This window comes from Oncorhynchus nerka, linkage group LG3 (genome assembly GCF_034236695.1).
Source record: "Oncorhynchus nerka isolate Pitt River linkage group LG3, Oner_Uvic_2.0, whole genome shotgun sequence".
Lineage (NCBI taxonomy): Eukaryota > Metazoa > Chordata > Actinopteri > Salmoniformes > Salmonidae > Oncorhynchus > Oncorhynchus nerka.
This window is the reverse complement of record NC_088398.1, coordinates 83,293,491-83,313,954: the sequence shown is the minus strand read 5'-3', so window position 1 is coordinate 83,313,954 and position 20,464 is coordinate 83,293,491. Positions and strand designations below refer to the sequence as shown.

At 42.3% G+C, this 20,464-nt stretch overlaps 2 protein-coding genes across 3 annotated transcripts in view; one reads left to right on the top strand and one right to left on the bottom strand.

Annotated features, from left to right (window-relative positions):
* LOC115124221 (integrin alpha-V-like) overlaps positions 1 to 1,373 on the top strand; it is a 101,464-nt gene extending 100,091 nt beyond the window's left edge. For both annotated transcript variants that reach the window (XM_065016180.1, XM_065016174.1), the window contains one exon: positions 363 to 1,373. In XM_065016180.1, the coding sequence (XP_064872252.1) occupies positions 363 to 461 (99 nt within the window). In that variant the 3' untranslated portion in view covers positions 462 to 1,373. The remainder of the gene's footprint in view (positions 1 to 362) is intronic.
* si:dkey-69o16.5 (Alpha-aspartyl dipeptidase-like) lies at positions 912 to 7,332 on the bottom strand. The gene is made up of 8 exons (XM_065016256.1): positions 7,178 to 7,332; positions 4,952 to 5,029; positions 3,895 to 3,983; positions 3,576 to 3,655; positions 2,600 to 2,773; positions 2,312 to 2,371; positions 1,913 to 1,995; positions 912 to 1,728 (listed from the first exon to the last, which is right to left on the bottom strand). The coding sequence occupies exons 1-8, from the start codon at positions 7,270 to 7,272 to the stop codon at positions 1,662 to 1,664; spliced, it is 726 nt and encodes a 241-aa protein (XP_064872328.1). The 5' UTR covers positions 7,273 to 7,332; the 3' UTR covers positions 912 to 1,661.
* Between the last annotated feature and the right edge of the window lie 13,132 nt (positions 7,333 to 20,464).

The following is a 20,464-nucleotide window of genomic DNA, read 5'->3' as shown; positions in this document are numbered from 1 at the left end:
CACGCAATGACTACATCAAGCTTGTGTCTCTATAAAGTTGTTGGATGCACTTGCTGTTTGTTTTGGAAATGAATTTTGTAATCACATATGGTTTCTGAACACTACATCAATAAATGATACCCAGAAAAATATCAACCCCCAAAAAAAAAAAACTGCTAACCTCCCGTTATTGGTAATAGTGAGAGGTAAGCATGTTTTGAGGCTATGATCTTGGTGGCTCTAACTTTCTCACTCACGATTTTTAATTCCCAGTTTATCTGCAATCGTGGTAGAATCCACATGAATGTAGAAATGTTCAGAGGATTTTTTTTTTTTTTGCGAGGGGGGGGGAGATCCTAATTGTCTGTGCCTCCTCCCTCCAGCTGGGTTTCTTCGAGCGTGTACGCCCCCCACAGGAAGACAGCGCGGAGAAGGAGCAGCTGGCACCGGAGGAGAACGGTGACAGGAACACCGATGCTTGACGGACCCTGTGTAGCTGTCTGTAAATACACAACCTGCGTCTGAATAGGTTCCCTTATGTAGTGCACTACTTTGGAACAGAGCGCTATGGGATAGCACCAGTACGTACACACAGTCCCATCTACTCTTTATAATCATACTCACACTGTACCCTGCATCCTGAAGCCCCCGTCGTCTACTCCTCCTCCTCTTGCATATACTTAGACAACACTGCTGTATGAAATGGCTGGGAGGAGCAAACAGGTGATTTGATATTGAAAATGCTGATGTAAATCATATTTGAAAAGGACTCCCGATCTTCTTCTGGTTATTGGTCCTGCCTCTTTTAGTGCACTTGGGACTTTCAGTTTCAACAATGTGAATTCGAGACTGCAAAGATGATGCGAGGTATCAATTACGATGCTGTACGGTCTTCGAAGACAATAGTTAATGAAATGGTTTTTGAATGGGCACTGCAAGGTGTGGATATGGACTTATTGTTGAGAGTATTGTATGTTATGCTTCTGCAATTGAAAAACATCCCCGGGCAATTTTCCACTCTCCAGATACAGGATTATATGTGCACGTCACTATGTGCATTAAAAGGATGAATTGACCCATATTGGGTAATCAACGTGGAACTTGTTTTTTGTTGTTGTTGCATTAGAGCACTATAGTATCTAATTACCCATCATCCACTGCTTCATCTGTTCTATTATTGATCTTAAAGCACGTTTCATGTTACAATAATGTCATTTTACCAGACTTTTTATTTTCAATTGATTTCAAGTTGTTCCTTGTTCATACTTTTTGGGTGTTGTTGTTTTTTTTTAAAGATAATATTACTGAAAATGAATTATTCCTTCCTCACATATCTGGTTGAGTTGACACCGTTTTGATCTTTCCTGAATTAAATGTTTTAAAAACCATAAGCATTTCTTTGTGCCCTGCTTTCATTTCTTTGTTGCCACATTATCGTCTCCGATTCTGATAACCTTTTATAGCACACTGATATTCGAGTTATCTGATGTACTGTGGCTAGTTGTTTCATAAATCATCTAAGTTCACCTTAGTAAAATGATAATATCTCCCTCCCCACACAATTTATGCATAAGACTATTTTTTGGGGGGGTAATAATATTTATTTTGATAAATCATATAAGTACATTTCCACTTGAAGGGATCTGCCTCAGTCTTGCCGTGGAGATCGGAGGTGTACAACTTCACTGTCTGTCTGTCAGCAAGAAGCTGAGGTCGCTGCCAGATTCAAAGTCTGTTGTTGGCTTCCCCCTGAAACACAAACACTGGCTCCCTAGTTATTTAATTAGCGTTGGGCAACATACACAACTATTAAAAAGAGACATTTTAGCCTGCTTTATTGTGTTAAACACTTTGATCTGTTAAAACTCGTTTTGTGCTTTTTTGGGGGGGTCATGGGTCACAGGACCTGTGTGAGAGACATGATTGGTGTTACCTGGTGAACAGCCGTGCCTTGCAGGTGCCCAGTAGAGTAGCCTTGTTTCCTTCCACGAGCAACATGGAACCCTCTCTCAAGCCCTAAGACAAATCAACCAATCAGCTGCTCAACATGGAACCCTCTCTCAAGCCCTAAGACAAATCAACCAATCAGCTGCTCAACATGGAACCCTCTCTCAAGCCCTAAGACAAATCAACCAATCAGCTGCTCAACATGGAACCCTCTCTCAAATCAACCAATCAGCTGCTCAACATGGAACCCTCTCTCAAGCCCTAAGACAAATCAACCAATCAGCTGCTCAACATGGAACCCTCTCTCAAGCCCTAAGACAAAATCAACCAATCAGCTGAAAGCATAGCCTAATACTATGTAGAATACCATCTCTCTCAGACTCACCAGAACAGATGGAGTGTCAGGCTCCTCGTGGTACTGAATGATCCTCTGCTCTCGTGTCTCCTAGGGAGAAGAGAAAAAAAACAGTGTGACATTTTGACCTTACACCAGCATCCTTTTAAGGCACCACGGGACACAGATTAACCTTGTCCCAGACTACAAAAGCATTTTCACTGGAGATTCTACATTCAGAAATAACCACTGAATATTTGTCAAGAGAAGCCAGCCCTACGACTTTCAGCATTCACTATACTGATGCTCTGCTATATAACACTACACTGTACAACTCACCCCCATGTGTCTGCTGTTAGGGTCCGTATCCAGGAAGTGAGGATTGATGTTGAAAGGCACTAGACCAATGGCATTGAAGGAGGGCGGGTACACGATGGGCATGTCGTTGGTGGTGTTGATGCTGACAGTAGAGACGTTGGTGCCAGCACTGGAACCCATGTAGGGAACACCATCCTGGAGTTATAACAGAGTTACCATGGTTACTGTAGGGGTTAGGTGGTGGAGACGTTAGTGCTGGCCCTGGAGCCCATGTGTGCTCACCATTCTGGAGTTATAACAGAGTTACCATGGTTACTGTAGGGGTTATTCTGGGGCATAAGAGTAAGCAGGATATACAATCATTCGGTTGTTTATTCCGCTCATGGGCCAATCATTCGGTTGTTTATTCCGCTCATGGGGTAATCATTCGGTTGTTCCGCTCATGGGCCAATCATTCAGTTGTTTATTCCGCTCATGGGCCAATCATTCGGTTGTTTATTCCGCTCATGGGGTAATCATTCGGTTGTTCCGCTCATGGGCCAATCATTCAGTTGTTTATTCCGCTCATGGGCCAATCATTCGGTTGTTTATTCCCCTCATGGGCCAATCATTCAGTTGTTTATTCCGCTCATGGGCCAATCATTCGGTTGTTTATTCCGCTCATGGGCCAATCATTCGGTTGTTTATTCCGCTCATGGGCCAATCATTCGGTTGTTTATTCCGCTCATGGGCCAATCATTCAGTTGTTTATTCCACTGTCTCTATTGGCTATATCAGCTGACAGTAAGAACAATATCTGTAGGAATCAACTGTAAATATTGTGAAATGACAGTTTAATCTGGCACAGTGTTTCCCAAAACTCCTAAACTACTCCCAGCCAGTCAGGTGTGCCAGTTCTGGAATATCGGTTACCAGAGTGGAACAGCTGTCGTACCTCAGGACAGGTTTTTGGGGAACCCCTACTCAAAAAAAATATATATATATATATCAGTCTGACCTGCAGAACCCTCTTGTTGATCTCAGACAGCACATGGTTGTCGTAGAGACATTTCAGTAGACGGAATGTGTTGCCACCACCTATAGACAGAACAGCTGTTATGACTTTATTTCACTGTATACCCTCCCCTGCTAACGTCTTAACACGTAGTCAACCTGTGTACTGGTGTGTAGTAGATTACTTTAACTCTTGCAGTAACACGCGTACAATAGCATTCCTCCAATGACGCCTACTGTATGTAAGGCCTATGTTTTTTGGTATTTCATATTTGAGAGGCCCTAGGAGGTGTTAACGTCTGAGCTCAAGGTCCACTCCTCACCTATAAATATACCCTGAGCCTTCCTTACAGCTTCCACTGGGTCAGGGGCCTCGTGTATGCTGTCCACCTCATAACCTGTCAGACAAAACAGACAACACTCACATTAGAACGACCAACAAAACCTGTCTCGCATCGACAAGCTAGTCCTTACTACGCCCCACTACACCCGATAAAGTCTAAGAGAAAGGGTTTGACAAGTGTTAAGCGAAATGTGCTTATATCAATCAGGTTCGCTCAGATCTCCACAAGAGTATAAAGCATAGGGCCTAGGGATTGATTTGGGATTGGGCCTGAGATATTTGAATTGATTTGGGATTGGGCCGGAGATATCTGAATTGATTTGGGATTGGGCCGGAGATATCTGAATTGATTTGGGATTGGGCCTGAGATATCTGAATTGATTTGGGATTGGGCCTGAGATATCTGAATTGATTTGGGATTGGGCCTGAGATATCTGAATTGATTTGGGATTGGGCCGGAGATATCTGAATTGATTTGGGATTGGGCCGGAGATATTTGAATTGATTTGGGATTGGGCCGGAGATATTTGAATTGATTTGGGATTGGGCCGGAGATATTTGAATTGATTTGGGATTGGGCCGGAGATATCTGAATTGATTTGGGATTGGGCCGGAGATATCTGAATTGATTTGGGATTGGGCCTGAGATATCTGAATTGATTTGGGATTGGGCCTGAGATATCTGAATTGATTTGGGATTGGGCCTGAGATATCTGAATTGATTTGGGATTGGGCCTGAGATATCTGAATTGATTTGGGATTGGGCCTGAGATATCAGAACAGTTGATTTGGGATTGGGCCTGAGATATCTGAATTGATTTGGGATTGGGCCTGAGATATCTGAATTGATTTGGGATTGGGCCTGAGATATCTGAATTGATTTGGGATTGGGCCTGAGATATTCCAGACACACAACAGTAAGGCTGTGTAAGGCAATTGACCAGCGTAGTTAGAGAGATATTTAAGTAGTTAGAGACATGTTTAAGTAGTTAGAGACATGTTTAACTTGTAAGAGACATGTTTAAGTAGTTAGAGTCTTTGTTAGAGCCATGTTTAAGTAGTTAGAGCCTCTATCACACAGTGCATAGGGGATGAATAAAATCCTCTTCACCCCTCTGCAAGAAATACATTACACTGTTGGTTAGAGACATGTTTAAGTAGTTAACACCTTCCTAGTATTGAGTTAGAGACATGGTTAGAGACAGCCTCAATTCATTAGGGACATGGACATGTTTAAGTAGTTAGAGACATGGTTAGAGACATGTATAAGTAGTTAGAGACATGGTTAGAGACATGTATAAGTAGTTAGAGACATGGTTAGAGACATGTTTAAGTAGTTAGAGACATGGTTAGAGACATGTTTAAGTAGTTAGAGAGACATGTTAAGTAGTTAGAGACATGTTTAGAGACATGTTTAAGTAGTAGACATGGTTAGAGACATGTTTAAGTAGTTAGAGACATGTAGTTAGAGACATGTTTAAGTAGTTAGAGACATGTAGTTAGAGACATGTTTAAGTAGTTAGAGACATATTTAAGTAGTTAGAGACATGTTTAAGTAGTTAGAGACATGTTTAAGTAGTTAGAGACATGGTTAGAGACATGTTTAAGTAGTTAGAGCCATGGTTAGAGACATGTTTAAGTAGTTAGAGACATGTTTAAGTGGTTAGAGACATGTTTAAGTAGTTAGAGACATGTTTAAGTAGTTAGAGACATGTTTAAGTAGTTAGAGACATGGTTAGAGACATGTTTAAGTAGTTAGAGACATGTTTAAGTAGTTAGAGACATGGTTAGAGACATGTTTAAGTAGTTAGAGACATGTATAAGTAGTTAGAGACATGTTTAAGTAGTTAGAGACATGTTTAAGTAGTTAGAGACATGGTTAGAGACATGTGTAAGTAGTTAGAGACATGTTTAAGTAGTTAGAGACATGGTTAGAGACATGTATAAGTAGTTAGAGACATGGTTAGAGACATGTTTAAGTAGTTAGAGACATGTTTAAGTAGTTAGAGACATGTAGTTATGGTTAGAGACATGTTTAAGTAGTTAGATACATGTTTAAGTAGTTAGAGACATGTTTAAACATGTTTAAGTAGTTAGAAACATGTTTAAGTAGTTAGAGACATGTGTAAGTAGTTAGAGACATGGTTAGAGACATGTTTAAGTAGTTAGAGACCATGGTTAGAGACATGTTTAAGTAGTTAGAGACATGTATAAGTAGTTAGAGCCATGGTTAGAGACATGTTTAAGTAGTTAGAGACATGTATAAGTAGTTAGATACATGGTTAGAGACATGTTTAAGTAGTTAGAGACATGGTTAGAGACATGTTTAAGTAGTTAGAGACATGTGTAAGTAGTTAGAGACATGTGTAAGTAGTTAGAGACATGTATAAGTAGTTAGACATGTTTAAGTAGTTAGAGACATGGTTAGAGACATGTTTAAGTAGTTAGAGACATGGTTAGAGACATGTTTAAGTAGTTAGAGACATGTTTAAGTAGTTAGAGACATGTTTAAGTAGTTAGAGACATGGTTAGAGACATGTTTAAGTAGTTAGAGACATGTTTAAGTAGTTAGAGACATGTATAAGTAGTTAGAGACATGTTTAAGTAGTTAGAGACATGTTTAAGTAGTTAGAGCCATGGTTAGAGACATGTTTAAGTAGTTAGAGACATGTTAAGTAGTTAGAGACATGTGTAAGTAGTTAGAGACATGTATAAGTAGTTAGAGACATGTTTAAGTAGTTAGAGACATGTTTAAGTAGTTAGAGCCATGTTTAAGTAGTTAGAGACATGTATAAGTAGTTAGAGACATGTTTAAGTAGTTAGAGACATGGTTAGAGACATGTTTAAGTAGTTAGAGCCATGTATAAGTAGTTAGAGCCATGTATAAGTAGTTAGAGACATGTTTAAGTAGTTAGAGACATGTTTAAGTAGTTAGAGACATGTATAAGTAGTTAGAGACATGGTTAAGTAGTTAGAGACATGTGTAAGTAGTTAGACATGTTTAAGTAGTTAGAGACATGTTTAAGTAGTTAGAGACATGTTTAAGTAGTTAGAGACATGTTTAAGTAGTTAGAGACATGTGTAAGTAGTTAGAGACATGTATAAGTAGTTAGAGACATGGTTAGAGACATGTTTAAGTAGTTAGAGCCATGTTTAAGTAGTTAGGGCCATGTATAAGTAGTTAGGGACATGTACAAGGGTGTGTGATTTTTTTAGAGTAGTCCAGGCACTTTGAAGGATTTAGTCAGGATTTGGATACTTACATTCCGAAAAAGTCTTTGATCTGCTGTTGACAATGTTCCAGATATCCTCCCCCGTGCAGGGTTGAGTTGGACACGAGCAGAAGTCTCCTCTTCATATCTTTCAAGACAAGGTTTTGATCAAAAGTGTACAACTCACTCAGGTTAAATAGGCTACCTCGTCCTTACACCTCGAAGATTACTTCAGCAGTACATAGCCGGCCGGCCGTGTATAAACAGGAAGTGTCCTCAGGTGTCGTCAAGGTACAAGGTCTATGGAGTGAGATTTGTTTTCTTTATTCGGTATGTTCACCCCGATCTGTGTGTATTCAACATAACTCACAAATAAAACTACGATCTGTTTAATATATAAACAAATATTTTGTTAAATAAAACCAAAATACTCAATAAAATAAAAATGTTTAAAAAAATCACAAATTAAACCTTAATCTGTGAATATGAACAAATATTCACCATGAATCACAAATAAAATAATTATCTGTAAATATTCAAAATCAGCTCACAAATAAAACTACGATTTGAACAAATGTTGAACAAATTTGTGAGCAAATGTTTAGAAATCTCTGTGGAATGTGGATTTGCTCGTTCAAAAAGAGCTTGTGGGTCTGTATTCTGTGTTTACACCATTTTGAGAAGGCTTTTTCTGTGGTCGATGTAAAGTTGTTCTTTATTGGTTAGATATTCTAGCTAGAAAGTGTTCTCCCAAGACATGGCTGAATGAGACACTGATTCACTCTGCACTTCACCTGACACAAACATTATCCAAATTAACGGAGATAACAGACTCACCCGAAGCCACATTAGTGGATTGTATTACATCGACCACAGAAAAAGCCTTCTCAAAATGGTGTAAACACAGAATACAGATCCACAAGCTCTTTTTGAACGAGCAAATCCACATTCCACAGAGTAAATTTCTAAACATTTGCTCACAAATTTGTTCAACATTTGTTCAAATCGTAGTTTTATTTGTGAGCTATGTTGAAAATGTACAGATAATTATTTTATTTGTGATTTATGGTGAATACTTGTGAAATATATGTTTCAAATATTAATGGGGATTGGTTAAATTTGTTATATATTTTTTGCGGATTATGGTTTTATTTGACTAAATATATTCATAGATCGTAGTTTTATTTGTGAGTTATGTTGAATATACACGCATCGTGGTGGACATATTTAGAGAATAAAGAAACAAATCTCACTCCTTTCAATTTCCTGGACTCCGTTTAAAGTTCAACTACGGGTAACGAACCATCTGTTTCGCTGACAAGTCTCTCATACAGTCATTAAATCATCTAATCTGATTACTTCTCCTGATAAATCTACCTGTTGTCGAAAAGGTTGTGAAATCTTTCGATCCAACAAACCTTTAGCGATTGTTCTTGTGGTCAATGATTGGAAACAATGTTGAGCGTCAACAGGTCACAGATTGCAACACGGATTTAAAATTCGATACGTAACCTTGACCGGATATGTTATTTACAGTTTCGTAGGAAATGTTCAAATGTAGGCTACAAAGCTGTAACTTTGCGTCAAGGGTCTCTGTTTTTAGAAGATTTTTCTCACGCTGTTACGGTGTGTAGAAAAGGGGTCAGCTGATAAATCACATGACAAGCCTTATGTCTCATGGTGCTTTCAAGACAACTGGGAAATCGGAAAAACACTGATCTTTGGGTCAGAAAGTAGGAGCTCTAAAAAATATGCCCTAATTTCCGCATTGGAATTGCAAGTTAAATGACTGTTCAAGACCAATTTTCCCAATCGGTGCTCGTTTTTATCCAAGTTTCCAGTTATCTTTAAAGCAGTGATGTCGGATATTTCCGAGTTCCCAGTTGATTCCCACGCAGCATCAATAGCGAGAGGCGGATATACTGACACGATTGGTGCCCCCAAATTGATGACGTATGTCGCGCGCTTGAGACTCGAACGTCAAATCAAATTGTTTTGGTCAAGATGCGCCAAATACAACTTGTGTAGACTTTACCGTGAAATGTTTGTTTACGACCACTTCCCAAAGATGAATAGTTTTAAAAGAATAACACAATAAAATAGGAACACAAGAGAAATAAAATAAAATAGACAAGAATGGAGCTACGGTGAGCTCCAAAAGTATTGGGACAGTGACACATTTCTTGTTGTTTTGTTTCTGTACTTTAGCACTTTGAATGTGAAATGATACAATGAGGGTATTTTCTTCCGTATCGGATGAACCATTCATTTCAACATATTTATTGGGTGAAACGGTAGGCTACGGGAGCCTACAATGGCATAGAAATGAATTGGCCTACTTGATGGCCAACAATGTATAAATCTTCACATTTAATGTCAGTTTCATTGTGGACTTTTCCCCCATAACAGAAGCACTCAAGCCATAGACTGTTCTCTGCTTCCGCAAGGCAAAGTACCGGTGCATCAGGTCTGACACCAACAGGCTCCCGAACAGCATCTATCCCCATGCCATAAGGCTTCTAAATAGCTGACAGAATGGCCACGAAGACTCTAAGGGTGACCCTTATATTTTACACTGTCTCTATGTTCACACACAGGACTCTACACAGTCACACACACATTTATACTGACTCTACACACACACTCACATAAAATCATCATATACGCTGCTGCTCTGTTTATTACATATCCTGATGCCTAGTTACCCTTTCCCCTATACATATCTACCTCTACCCCTATACATATCTACCTCTACTCCTATACATATCTACCTCTACTCCTATACATATCTACCTCTACTCCTATACACATCTACCTCTACTCCTATACATATCTACCTCCACTCCTATACATATCTACCTCTACTCCTATACCTCTACTCCTATACATATCTACCTCTACTCCTATACACATCTACCTCTACTCCTATACACATCTACCTCTACTCCTATACACATCTACCTCTACTCCTATACACATCTACCTCTACTCCTATACACATCTACCTCTACTCCTATACATATCTACCTCTACTCCTATACACATCTACCTCTACTCCTATACATATCTACCTCTACTCCTATATATATCTACCTCTACTCCTCTACCTCTACTCCTATACATATCTACCTCTACTCCTATACATATCTACCTCTACTCCTATACATATCTACCTCTACTCCTATACATATCTACCTCTACTCCTATACACATCTACCTCTACTCCTATACACATCTACCTCTACTCCTATACATATCTACCTCTACTCCTATACACATCTACCTCTACTCCTATACACATCTACCTCTACTCCTATACATATCTACCTCTACTCCTATACATATCTACCTCTACTCCTATATATATCTACCTCTACTCCTCTACCTCTACTCCTATACATATCTACCTCTACTCCTATACATATCTACCTCTACTCCTATACATATCTACCTCTACTCCTATACATATCTACCTCTACTCCTATACATATCTACCTCTACTCCTATACACATCTACCTCTACTCCTATACACATCTACCTCTACTCCTATACACATCTACCTCTACTCCTATACATATCTACCTCTACTCCTATACACATCTACCTCTACTCCTATACACATCTACCTCTACTCCTATATACATCTACCTCTACTCCTATACATATCTACCTCTACTCCTATACACATCTACCTCTACTCCTGTACATATCTACCTCTACTCCTATACACATCTACCTCTACTCCTATACATATCTACCTCTACTCCTATATCTCTACTCCTATACATATCTACCTCCACTCCTATACATATCAACCTCTACTCCTATACACATCTACCTCTACTCCTATACACATCTACCTCTACTCTTATACACATCTACATCTACTCCTATACACATCTACCTCTACTCCTATACACATCTACCTCTACTCCTATACACATCTACCTCTACTCCTATACATATCTACCTCTACTCCTATACATATCTACCTCTACTCCTATACATATCTACCTCTACTCCTATACCTCTACTCCTATACATATCCACCTCTACTCCTATACATATCTACCTCTACTCCTATACATATCTACCTCTACTCCTATACCTCTACTCCTATACATATCTACCTTTACTCCTATACACATCTACCTCTACTCCTATACCTCTACTCCTATACATATCTACCTCTACTCCTATACACATCTACCTCTACTCTTATACATATCTACCTCTACATCTACTCCTATACACATCTACCTCTACTCCTATACATATCTACCTCTACTTCTATACATATCTACCTCTACTCCTATACACATCTACCTCTACTCCTATATCTCTACTCCTATACATATCTACCTCTACTCCTATACCTCTACTCCTATACATATCTACTTCTACTCCTCTACTCCTCCTCAAATTCCAGTCCTTGAGTGGCGCTGTGTCTATATGTACAGTGCATTCGGAAAGTATTCAAACCCCTTGACTTTTTCCACATTTTGTAACGTTACAGGCTTGGTGGAGGGTGGAGCAGTTTTTATTAAGGAAGCAGGACTGGATGGAGGGTGGATCAGTTTTAGTAAGGAAGCAGGACTGGGTGGAGGGTGGATCAGTATTTAGTAAGGAAGCAGGACTGGGTGGAGGGTGGAGCAGTTTTAGTAAGGAAGCAGGACTGGGTGGAGGGTGGATCAGTATTTAGTAAGGAAGCAGGACTGGATGGAGGGTGGAGCAGTTTTAGTAAGGAAGCAGGACTGGGTGGAGGGTGGATCAGTATTTACTAAGGAAGCAGGACTGGGTGGAGGGGGGAGCGGTATTTACTAAGGAAGCAGGACTGGGTGGAGGGGGAGCAGTATTTAGTAAGGAAGCAGGACTGGTTTGAGGGGGAGCAGTATTTACTAAGGAAAAAGGACTGGGTGGAGGGGGGAGCAGGGTTTAGTAAGGAAGCAGGACTGGTTTGAGAGGGGAGCAGTATTTAGTAAGGAAGCAGGAGGAGCAGTATTTAGTAAGGAAGCAGGACTGGGTGGAGGGGGAGCAGTATTTAGTAAGGAAGCAGGACTGGGTGGAGGGTGGAGCAGTATTTAGTAAGGAAGCAGGACTGGGTGGAGGGTGGAGCAGGGTTTAGTAAGGAAGCAGGACTGGGTGGAGGGGGGAGCGGTATTTACTAAGGAAGCAGGACTGGGTGGAGGGGGGAGCAGTATTTACCAAGGAAGCAGGACTGGGTGGAGGGGGGAGCGGTATTTACTAAGGAAGCAGGAGGAGCAGTATTTATTAAGGAAGCAGGACTGGGTGGAGGTTGGAGCAGTTTTAGTAAGGAAGCAGGACTGGGTGGAGGGGGGAGCGGTATTTAGTAAGGAAGCAGGACTGGGTGGAGGGTGGAGCAGTATTTATTAAGGAAGCAGGACTGGGTGGAGGGGGGAGCGGTATTTACTAAGGAAGCAGGACTGGGTGGAGGGGGGAGCAGTATTTAGTAAGGAAGCAGGACTGGGTGGAGGGTGGAGCAGGGTTTAGTAAGGAAGCAGGACTGGGTGGAGGGTGGAGCAGGGTTTAGTAAGGAAGCAGGACTGGGTGGAGGGTGGAGCAGTATTTACTAAGGAAGCAGGACTGGGTGGAGGGTGGATCAGTATTTACTAAGGAAGCAGGAGGAGCAGTATTTATTAAGGAAGCAGGACTGGGTGGAGGGTGGAGCAGTTTTAGTAAGGAAGCAGGACTGGGTGGAGGGTGGAGCAGTTTTAGTAAGGAAGCAGGACTGGGTGGAGGGTGGAGCAGTTTTAGTAAGGAAGCAGGACTGGGTGGAGGGTGGAGCAGTATTTACTAAGGAAGCAGGACTGGGTGGAGGGTGGAGCGGTATTTACTAAGGAAGCAGGACTGGGTGGAGGGTGGAGCGGTATTTACTAAGGAAGCAGGACTGGTTTGAGGGTGGAGCAGTATTTACTAAGGAAGCAGGACTGGGTGGAGGGTGGAGCGGTATTTACTAAGGAAGCAGGACTGGGTGGAGAGTGGAGCGGTATTTACTAAGGAAGCAGGAGGAGCAGTTTTTAGTAAGGAAGCAGGACTGGGTGGAGGGTGGAGCAGTATTTACTAAGGAAGCAGGACTGGGTGGAGGGTGGAGCAGTTTTAGTAAGGAAGCAGGACTGGGTGGAGGGTGGAGCGGTATTTACTAAGGAAGCAGGGGGAGCAGAATTTAGTAAGGAAGCAGGACTGGGTGGAGGGTGGAGCGGTATTTACTAAGGAAGCAGACTGGGTGGAGGGGGGAGCAGTATTTAGTAAGGAAGCAGGACTGGGTGGAGGGTGGAGCAGTTTTTTTTTAGGCTGAGTCAGTTAGCTCTACTGGGCAGTGCAGGCTGAGTCAGATAGCTCTACTGGTCAGTGCAGGCTGAGTCAGATAGCTCTACAGGGCAGTGCAGGCTGAGTCAGTTAGCTCTACTGGGCAGTACAGGCTGAGTCAGTTAGCTCTACTGGGCAGTGCAGGCTGAGTCAGATAGCTCTACTGAGCAGTGTAGGCTGAGTCAGTTAGCTCTACTGGGCAGTACAGGCTGAGTCAGATAGCTTTACTGGGCAGTAAAGGCTGAGTCAGTTAGCTCTACTGGGCAGTGCAGGCTGAGTCAGTTAGCTCTACTGGTCAGTGCAGGCTGAGTCAGATAGCTCTACAGGGCAGTGCAGGCTGAGTCAGTTAGCTCTACTGGTCAGTGCAGGCTGAGTCAGTTAGCTCTACAGGGCAGTGCAGGCTGAGTCAGTTAGCTCTACTGGTCAGTGCAGGCTGAGTCAGTTAGCTCTACTGGTCAGTGCAGGCTGAGTCAGATAGCTTTACTGGGCAGTGCAGGCTGAGTCAATTAGCTCTACTGGGGAGTGTACATTCAGTCAGTTCGCTCAGCCACAATCACAAAACAGTGTATGAGAAAAATTAGATTGATTATGTCCATCATAGCCTCTACCATTATAGCCCCTACCATCATAGCCTCTACCATCATAGCCTCTACCATCATAGCCTCTACCATTATAGCCTCTACCATTATAGCCTCTAACATTATAGCCTCTAACATCATAGCCTCTACCATTATAGCCTCTACCATCATAGACTCTAACATTATAGTCTCTACCATTATAGCCTCTACCATCATAGCCCCTACCATCATAGCCTCTACCATCATAGCCTCTACCATTATAGCCTCTACCATCATAGCCTCTACCATCATAGCCTCTACCATTATAGCCTCTACCATTATAGCCTCTACCATTATAGCCTCTAACATCATAGCCTCTACCATTATAGCCTCTACCATCATAGCCCCTACCATCATAGCCTCTACCATCATAGCCTCTACCATTATAGCCTCTACCATGATAGCCTCTACCATCATAGCCCCTACCATCATAGCCTCTACCATCATAGCCTCTACCATTATAGCCTCTACCATCATAGCCTCTACCATTATAGCCTCTACCATTATAACCTCTACCATCATAGACTCTACCATTATAGCCTCTACCATCATAGACTCTACCATTATAGCCTCTACCATTATAGCCTCTACCACCATAGACTCTACCATCATAGCCTCTACCATCATAGCCTCTACCATCATAGCCTCTACCATCATAGACTCTACCATTATAGGCTCTACCATCATAGACTCTACCATTATAGCCTCTACCATTATAGCCTCTACCATCATAGCCTCTACCATCATAGCCTCTACCATCATAGCCTCTACCATTATAGCCTCTACCATCATAGACTCTACCATCATAGCCTCTACTTCCAGACTTTTCTTTTTTGTTCATAGCCGAGTAATGAATGAGACTTCGCAATACGGTAGGGCTGGGCGATATGGACCAAAATATTATATCACTGTATTTAAAAAAAAATTGGCCAGGATGACGGTATTTTTAGTTTTTGAAGACTACAAGTTGTACATTTGCTTTATGAGTAGTGAGTGATCCCAGGGTGCTCTATGAGTAGTGAGTGATCCCAAGGTGCTTTATGAGTAGTGAGTGATCCCAGGGTGCTCTATGAGTAGTGAGTGATCCCAGGGTGCTCTATGAATAGTGAGTAGTGATCCCAGGGTGCTTTATGAGTAGTGAGTGATCCCAGGGTGCTTTATGAGTAGTGAGTGATCCCAGGGTGCTTTATGAGTAGTGAGTGATCCCAGGGTGCTCTATGAGTAGTGAGTGATCCCAGGGTGCTTTATGAGTAGTGAGTGATCCCAGGGTGCTCTATGAGTAGTGAGTGATCCCAGGGTGCTCTATGAGTAGTGAGTGATCCTAGGGTGCTTTATGAGTAGTGAGTGATCCCAGGGTGCTCTATGAGTAGTGAGTGATCCCAGGGTGCTTTATGAGTAGTGAGTGATCCTAGGGTGCTCTATGAGTAGTGAGTGATCCCAGGGTGCTCTATGAGTAGTGAGTGATCCGAGGGTGCTTTATGAGTAGTGAGTGATCCCAGGGTGCTCTATGAGTAGTGAGTGATCTCAGGGTGCTTTATGAGTAGTGAGTGATCCCAGGGTGCTCTATGAGTAGTGAGTGATCCCAGGGTGCTTTATGAGTAGTGAGTGATCCCAGGGTGCTCTATGAGTAGTGAGTGATCTCAGTGTGCTTTATGAGTAGTGAGTGATCCCAGGGTGTTCTATGAGTAGTGAGTGATCCCAGGGTGCTTTATGAGTAGTGAGTGATCCCAGGGTGCTCTATGAGTAGTGAGTGATCTCAGGGTGCTTTATGAGTAGTGAGTGATCCCAGGGTGCTCTATGAGTAGTGAGTGATCCCAGGGTGCTTTATGAGTAGTGAGTAGTGATCCCAGGGTGCTCTATGAGTGGTGAGTAGTGATCCCAGGGTGCTCTATGAGTAGTGAGTGATCCCAGGGTGTTCTATGAGTAGTGAGTGATCCCAGGGTGCTTTATGAGTAGTGAGTGATCCCAGGGTGCTCTATGAGTAGTGAGTGATCTCAGGGTGCTTTATGAGTAGTGAGTGATCCCAGGGTGCTCTATGAGTAGTGAGTGATCCCAGGGTGCTTTATGAGTAGTGAGTAGTGATCCCAGGGTGCTATATGAGTGGTGAGTAGTGATCCCAGGGTGCTCTATGAGTAGTGAGTGATCTCAGGGTGCTTTATGAGTAGTGAGTGATCCCAGGGTGCTTTATGAGTAGTGAGTGATCCCAGGGTGCTTTATGAGTAGTGAGTGATCCCAGGGTGCTCTATGAGTAGTGATCCCAGGGTGCTTTATGAGTCGTGAGTAGTGATCCCAGGGTGCTTTAGGAGTAGTGAGTGATCCCAGGGTGCTTTATGAGTCGTGAGTAGTGATCCCTGGGTGCTTTATGAGTAGTGAGTGATCCCAGGGTGTTTTATGAGTAGTGAGTGATCCCAGGGTGGCAACACGTACATTCTGTGAGTCTTTTCTCCATTCTGATTGGTTTATACTGTTCATTTCAACTTGTAAAAAAAAAAAAATGGTAAAGCAAAATACAGACATCCAAAAAAAACGGCTGAAGTAGTACTTGAAAGTGTTTTTACTTAAGTACTTTATACCGCTGCTCAATTGACATAATTCCACACTGAATTAGGGCTGCACAATATGGGCAGATAATCTAGAATTTATTTTTAACCAAATGTTGCAATTGCGATTTGACTTGCGAATTAGAGCAAAACTGTTGGCATCATGGAAATATAATGACTATTCTAATTCTACAGTTAGAAGATAATAGTGGGCACTTTGAATACAGTGTTGTTTGAGACGACAACGAATTAAACGCCAGAGAGGAGTTATTGCGACAGGTTAGGAACTAAATGTTTATACGTGTTTCCTAGGGGACCCTATAAACTTTGGCTACATTGCATGTTTCTCTCTTAGCTACTTCATGTAGGTAACATATTCTTGCTTTGCATATTCCTTTTCTATTTAGAAGATACTGTTGCACAGACAACATGCTGATGTATGACTACACAATCATTGGTATTATCAGGCTGTATTAGGTAGCTATTTTTCCTCTTAGTACAGTTATTAGCTAGCTATTAGCATTAGCGGCTAACAATTAGCATCTCACAAGATTTAGGGCAAGTCGCTAAGAAAAGCCAAACTAGCTGTCTGCTGATGTAAGAAACACAAACGAATGGTGTCATTGTAGAAAGCAAGTGGATTTATATTAAGAAGCAAAGTGAAAACAGCATTGTTGTCATCAACATTGTTACATGTGCTGCTGCATTGATCTTGCAGACTGAACGCAGTGTCACGTGGTTAAGGAACAACAAATGCGCTCCTTGAGTGACAGGGGGGCGTGGCTAGGTCTGTGTGGAAAGTGGCATGGAGAGAAAGAGCAGAGAGAGATGACTCAAGTAGCGAAGTAAACAAAAACAAAATGACATTACACAGGGCGTAACACATTTAAACAAACCAAACATTCAAATACTGGTATGGAAGGTAAAGTAAAAGCCCAAACCAGTCCCTGCATCAATATCGGATACGGTAAACTGCCCAGCCCTACAATATGGTAAAGTGAAAGCCCAAACCAGTCCCTGCATCAATATCGGATACAGTATACTGCCCAGCCCTACAATATGGTAAAGTAAAAGCCCAAACCAGTCCCTGCATCAATATCGGATACAGTAAACTGCCCAGCCCTACAATATGGTAAAGTAAAAGCCCAAACCAGTCCCTGCATCAATATCGGATAGTGAAACCGGGCACATCTTATCTACTCTGTTCTATGTTGACGCCCTATGTTCATCTGTGTTCATTTTGGAAAACACCCCGTTCTTTCATTCTCACCCTGTTCTTTCATTCTCATTCTGTTCTTTCATTCTCACCCTGTTCTTTCATTCTCACCCTGTTCTTTCATTCTCATTCTGTTCTTTCATTCTCATTCGGTTCTTTCATTCTCATTCTGTTCTTTCATTCTCACCCTGTTCTTTCATTCTCACCCTGTTCTTTCATTCTCACCCTGTTCTTTCATTCTCATTCTGTTCTTTCATTCTCACCCTGTTCTTTCATTCTCACCCTGTTCTTTCATTCTCATTCTGTTCTTTCATTCTCATTCTGTTCTTTCATTCTCACCCTGTTCTTTCATTCTCATTCTGTTCTTTCATTCTCATTCTGTTCTTTCATTCTCATTCTGTTCTTTCATTCTCACCCTGTTCTTTCATTCTCATTCTGTTCTTTCATTCTCATTCTGTTCTTTCATTCTCACCCTGTTCTTTCATTCTCATTCTGTTCTTTCATTCTCATTCTGGTCTTTCATTCTCATTCTGTTCTTTCTTTGTTTCTCACCAATTCCTTTCTTGCAGTCAGAGTCTGTAACTGATTTAAATTTCCTCCGGTAAAGGGCTTGTTTTTGAAGGGAGAGGAGGAGAGGGAGAGGAGAGTGGTAGGAGGAAAGAAGAGGGGGAGGAGAGTGGTAGGAGAAGAGGTGTGGATAGGGGGAGGAGAAGAGTGGTAGGGGAGGGGAGAGAAGAGTAGTAGGAGAGGAGAGGGAAGGGTAGTAGGAGAGGAGAGGGGGGAGGAGAGGTGTGGATAGGGGAGGAGAAGAGTGGTAGGAGAGGAGAGGGAAGAGTAGTAGGAGAGGAGAGGGAAGAGTAGTAGGAGAGGAGAGGTGTGGATAGGGGAGGAGAAGAGTGGTAGGAGAGGAGAGGGAAGAGTAGTAGGAGAGGAGAGGGAAGAGTAGTAGGGGAGGGGAGAGAAGAGTGGTAGGGGAGGAGAGGGAAGAGTAGTAGGAGAGGAGAGGTGTGGATAGGGGAGGAGAAGAGTAGTAGGAGAGGAGAGGGAAGAGTAGTAGGAGAGGAGAGGGAAGAGTAGTAGGGGAGGGGAGAGAAGAGTGGTAGGGGAGGAGAGGGAAGAGTAGTAGGAGAGGAGAGGGAAGAGGAGAGGGGGAGGAGAGGTGTGTATAGGGGAGGAGAAGAGTGGTAGGAGAGGAGAGGGAAGAGTAGTAGGAGAGGAGAGGGAAGAGTAGTAGGAGAGGAGAGGGGGAGGAGCGGTGTGGATAGGGGAGGAGAAGAGTGGTAGGAGAGGAGAGGGAAGAGTAGTAGGAGAGGAGAGGGAAGAGTAGTAGGAGAGGAGAGGTGTGAGATTGAATGCCATTCAGATCCAAGTGCCAGGGTGAAGCCGCTGACTGAAAAGAGGGCTTATAAAATGTGAATGATCTGGCACTCTCCTTTTAACCATGAAATGCTGGAATGAGAGAGCACTTCATTTAGAATCCTCTTTTGTAATTTTCCTGTGGCTGACAAGCCATGCGTGGCAGGCCGGATATGGTGGGCAGGCAACTGTGCGAATGGGTACACTTCGACCATGCGGTGGCACTTCACTCTGGTGCCCCCTAGCTTTCTAGGGCCACTGGCCTAGCATGAGTGTGTTGGTACTCAGAAGGAGAGGTAGAGATGTGAGTGAAGAAGAGAGGAAATGAAAGAAGGCTATGTGGAGATCGGTAGAAAGGGTGTGCATGAGATTCTCTCACCTCTCTCTGTCAGGTGAAAAACGTTGTGTTATGTAATATCGCTGGAGTTTGAATCTCTTGAAGTGTTTCAATAATCTCAGCAATCTTGAATAGCAGACAGAGGTGTGCTGCAAATTCCATTGGTGAACTGAGGGTGTCTTGGTCTGGTATGACCCAGCAAAGCCTGGTGAGGGTGAGGGTGAGGGCAGAAAGCAGGGGAGGAAGAGGAAACGCCTGGTGAGGGTGAGGGCAGAAAGCAGTGGAGGAAGAGGGAGGGGAGCAATGACTTCCTGTTGCCCCCAGCCACCTATTGCATTGAAACTGAACAAATGGAACACACACATCATGTGAATCGATGACAGAGGTTAGGTGTTTCTTAAAGATGCACTCTCAAACTTTTGTATAATTTCAGCCGTTTTTTTTTTGTGAACAACGTCATCCATTTTGTATGATGTGTTGCGTCCTGCAAAAAAAAAGAAATATGTACAGTACCAGTCAAACGTTTGGACACACAGACTCATTCCAAAGGTTTTTCTTTATTTTTACTATTTTCTACAGTGTAAAATAATAGTGAAGACATCAAAACTATGATATAACACATATGGAATCATGTAGTAACCAAAAAAGTGTTAAACAAATCGAAATGTATCTTAGATTTTAGATTCTTCAAAATAGCCACCCTTTGCCATGATGACCGCTTTGCACACTCTTGGCATTCTCTCAACCAGCTTTGTGAGGTAGTCACCTGGAATCCATTTCAATTAACAGATGTACCTTGTTAAAAATTAATTTGTGGAATTTGTTTCCTTCTTAATGCGTTTGAGCCAATCAGTTGTGTTTTGACAAGGTAGGGGTGGTATACAGAAGATACAGCCTATTTGGTAAAAGACCAAGTCCATATTATGGCAAGAACAGCTCAAATA

Bases quoted from the DNA above. Each gene is read 5' to 3' on its own strand.
- si:dkey-69o16.5 (XM_065016256.1), bottom strand. From the start codon at position 7,272: ATGAAGAGGAGACTTCTGCTCGTGTCCAACTCAACCCTGCACGGGGGA. The intron at 5,030-7,177 runs GTAAGTATCCAA...TATTTCTTGCAG, and splicing joins ATCAAAGACTTTTTCGGAAT to AGGGGTGAAGAGGATTTTAT. The intron at 2,774-3,575 runs GTCAGACTGATA...TTATAACTCCAG, and splicing joins TCAACAAGAGGGTTCTGCAG to GATGGTGTTCCCTACATGGG.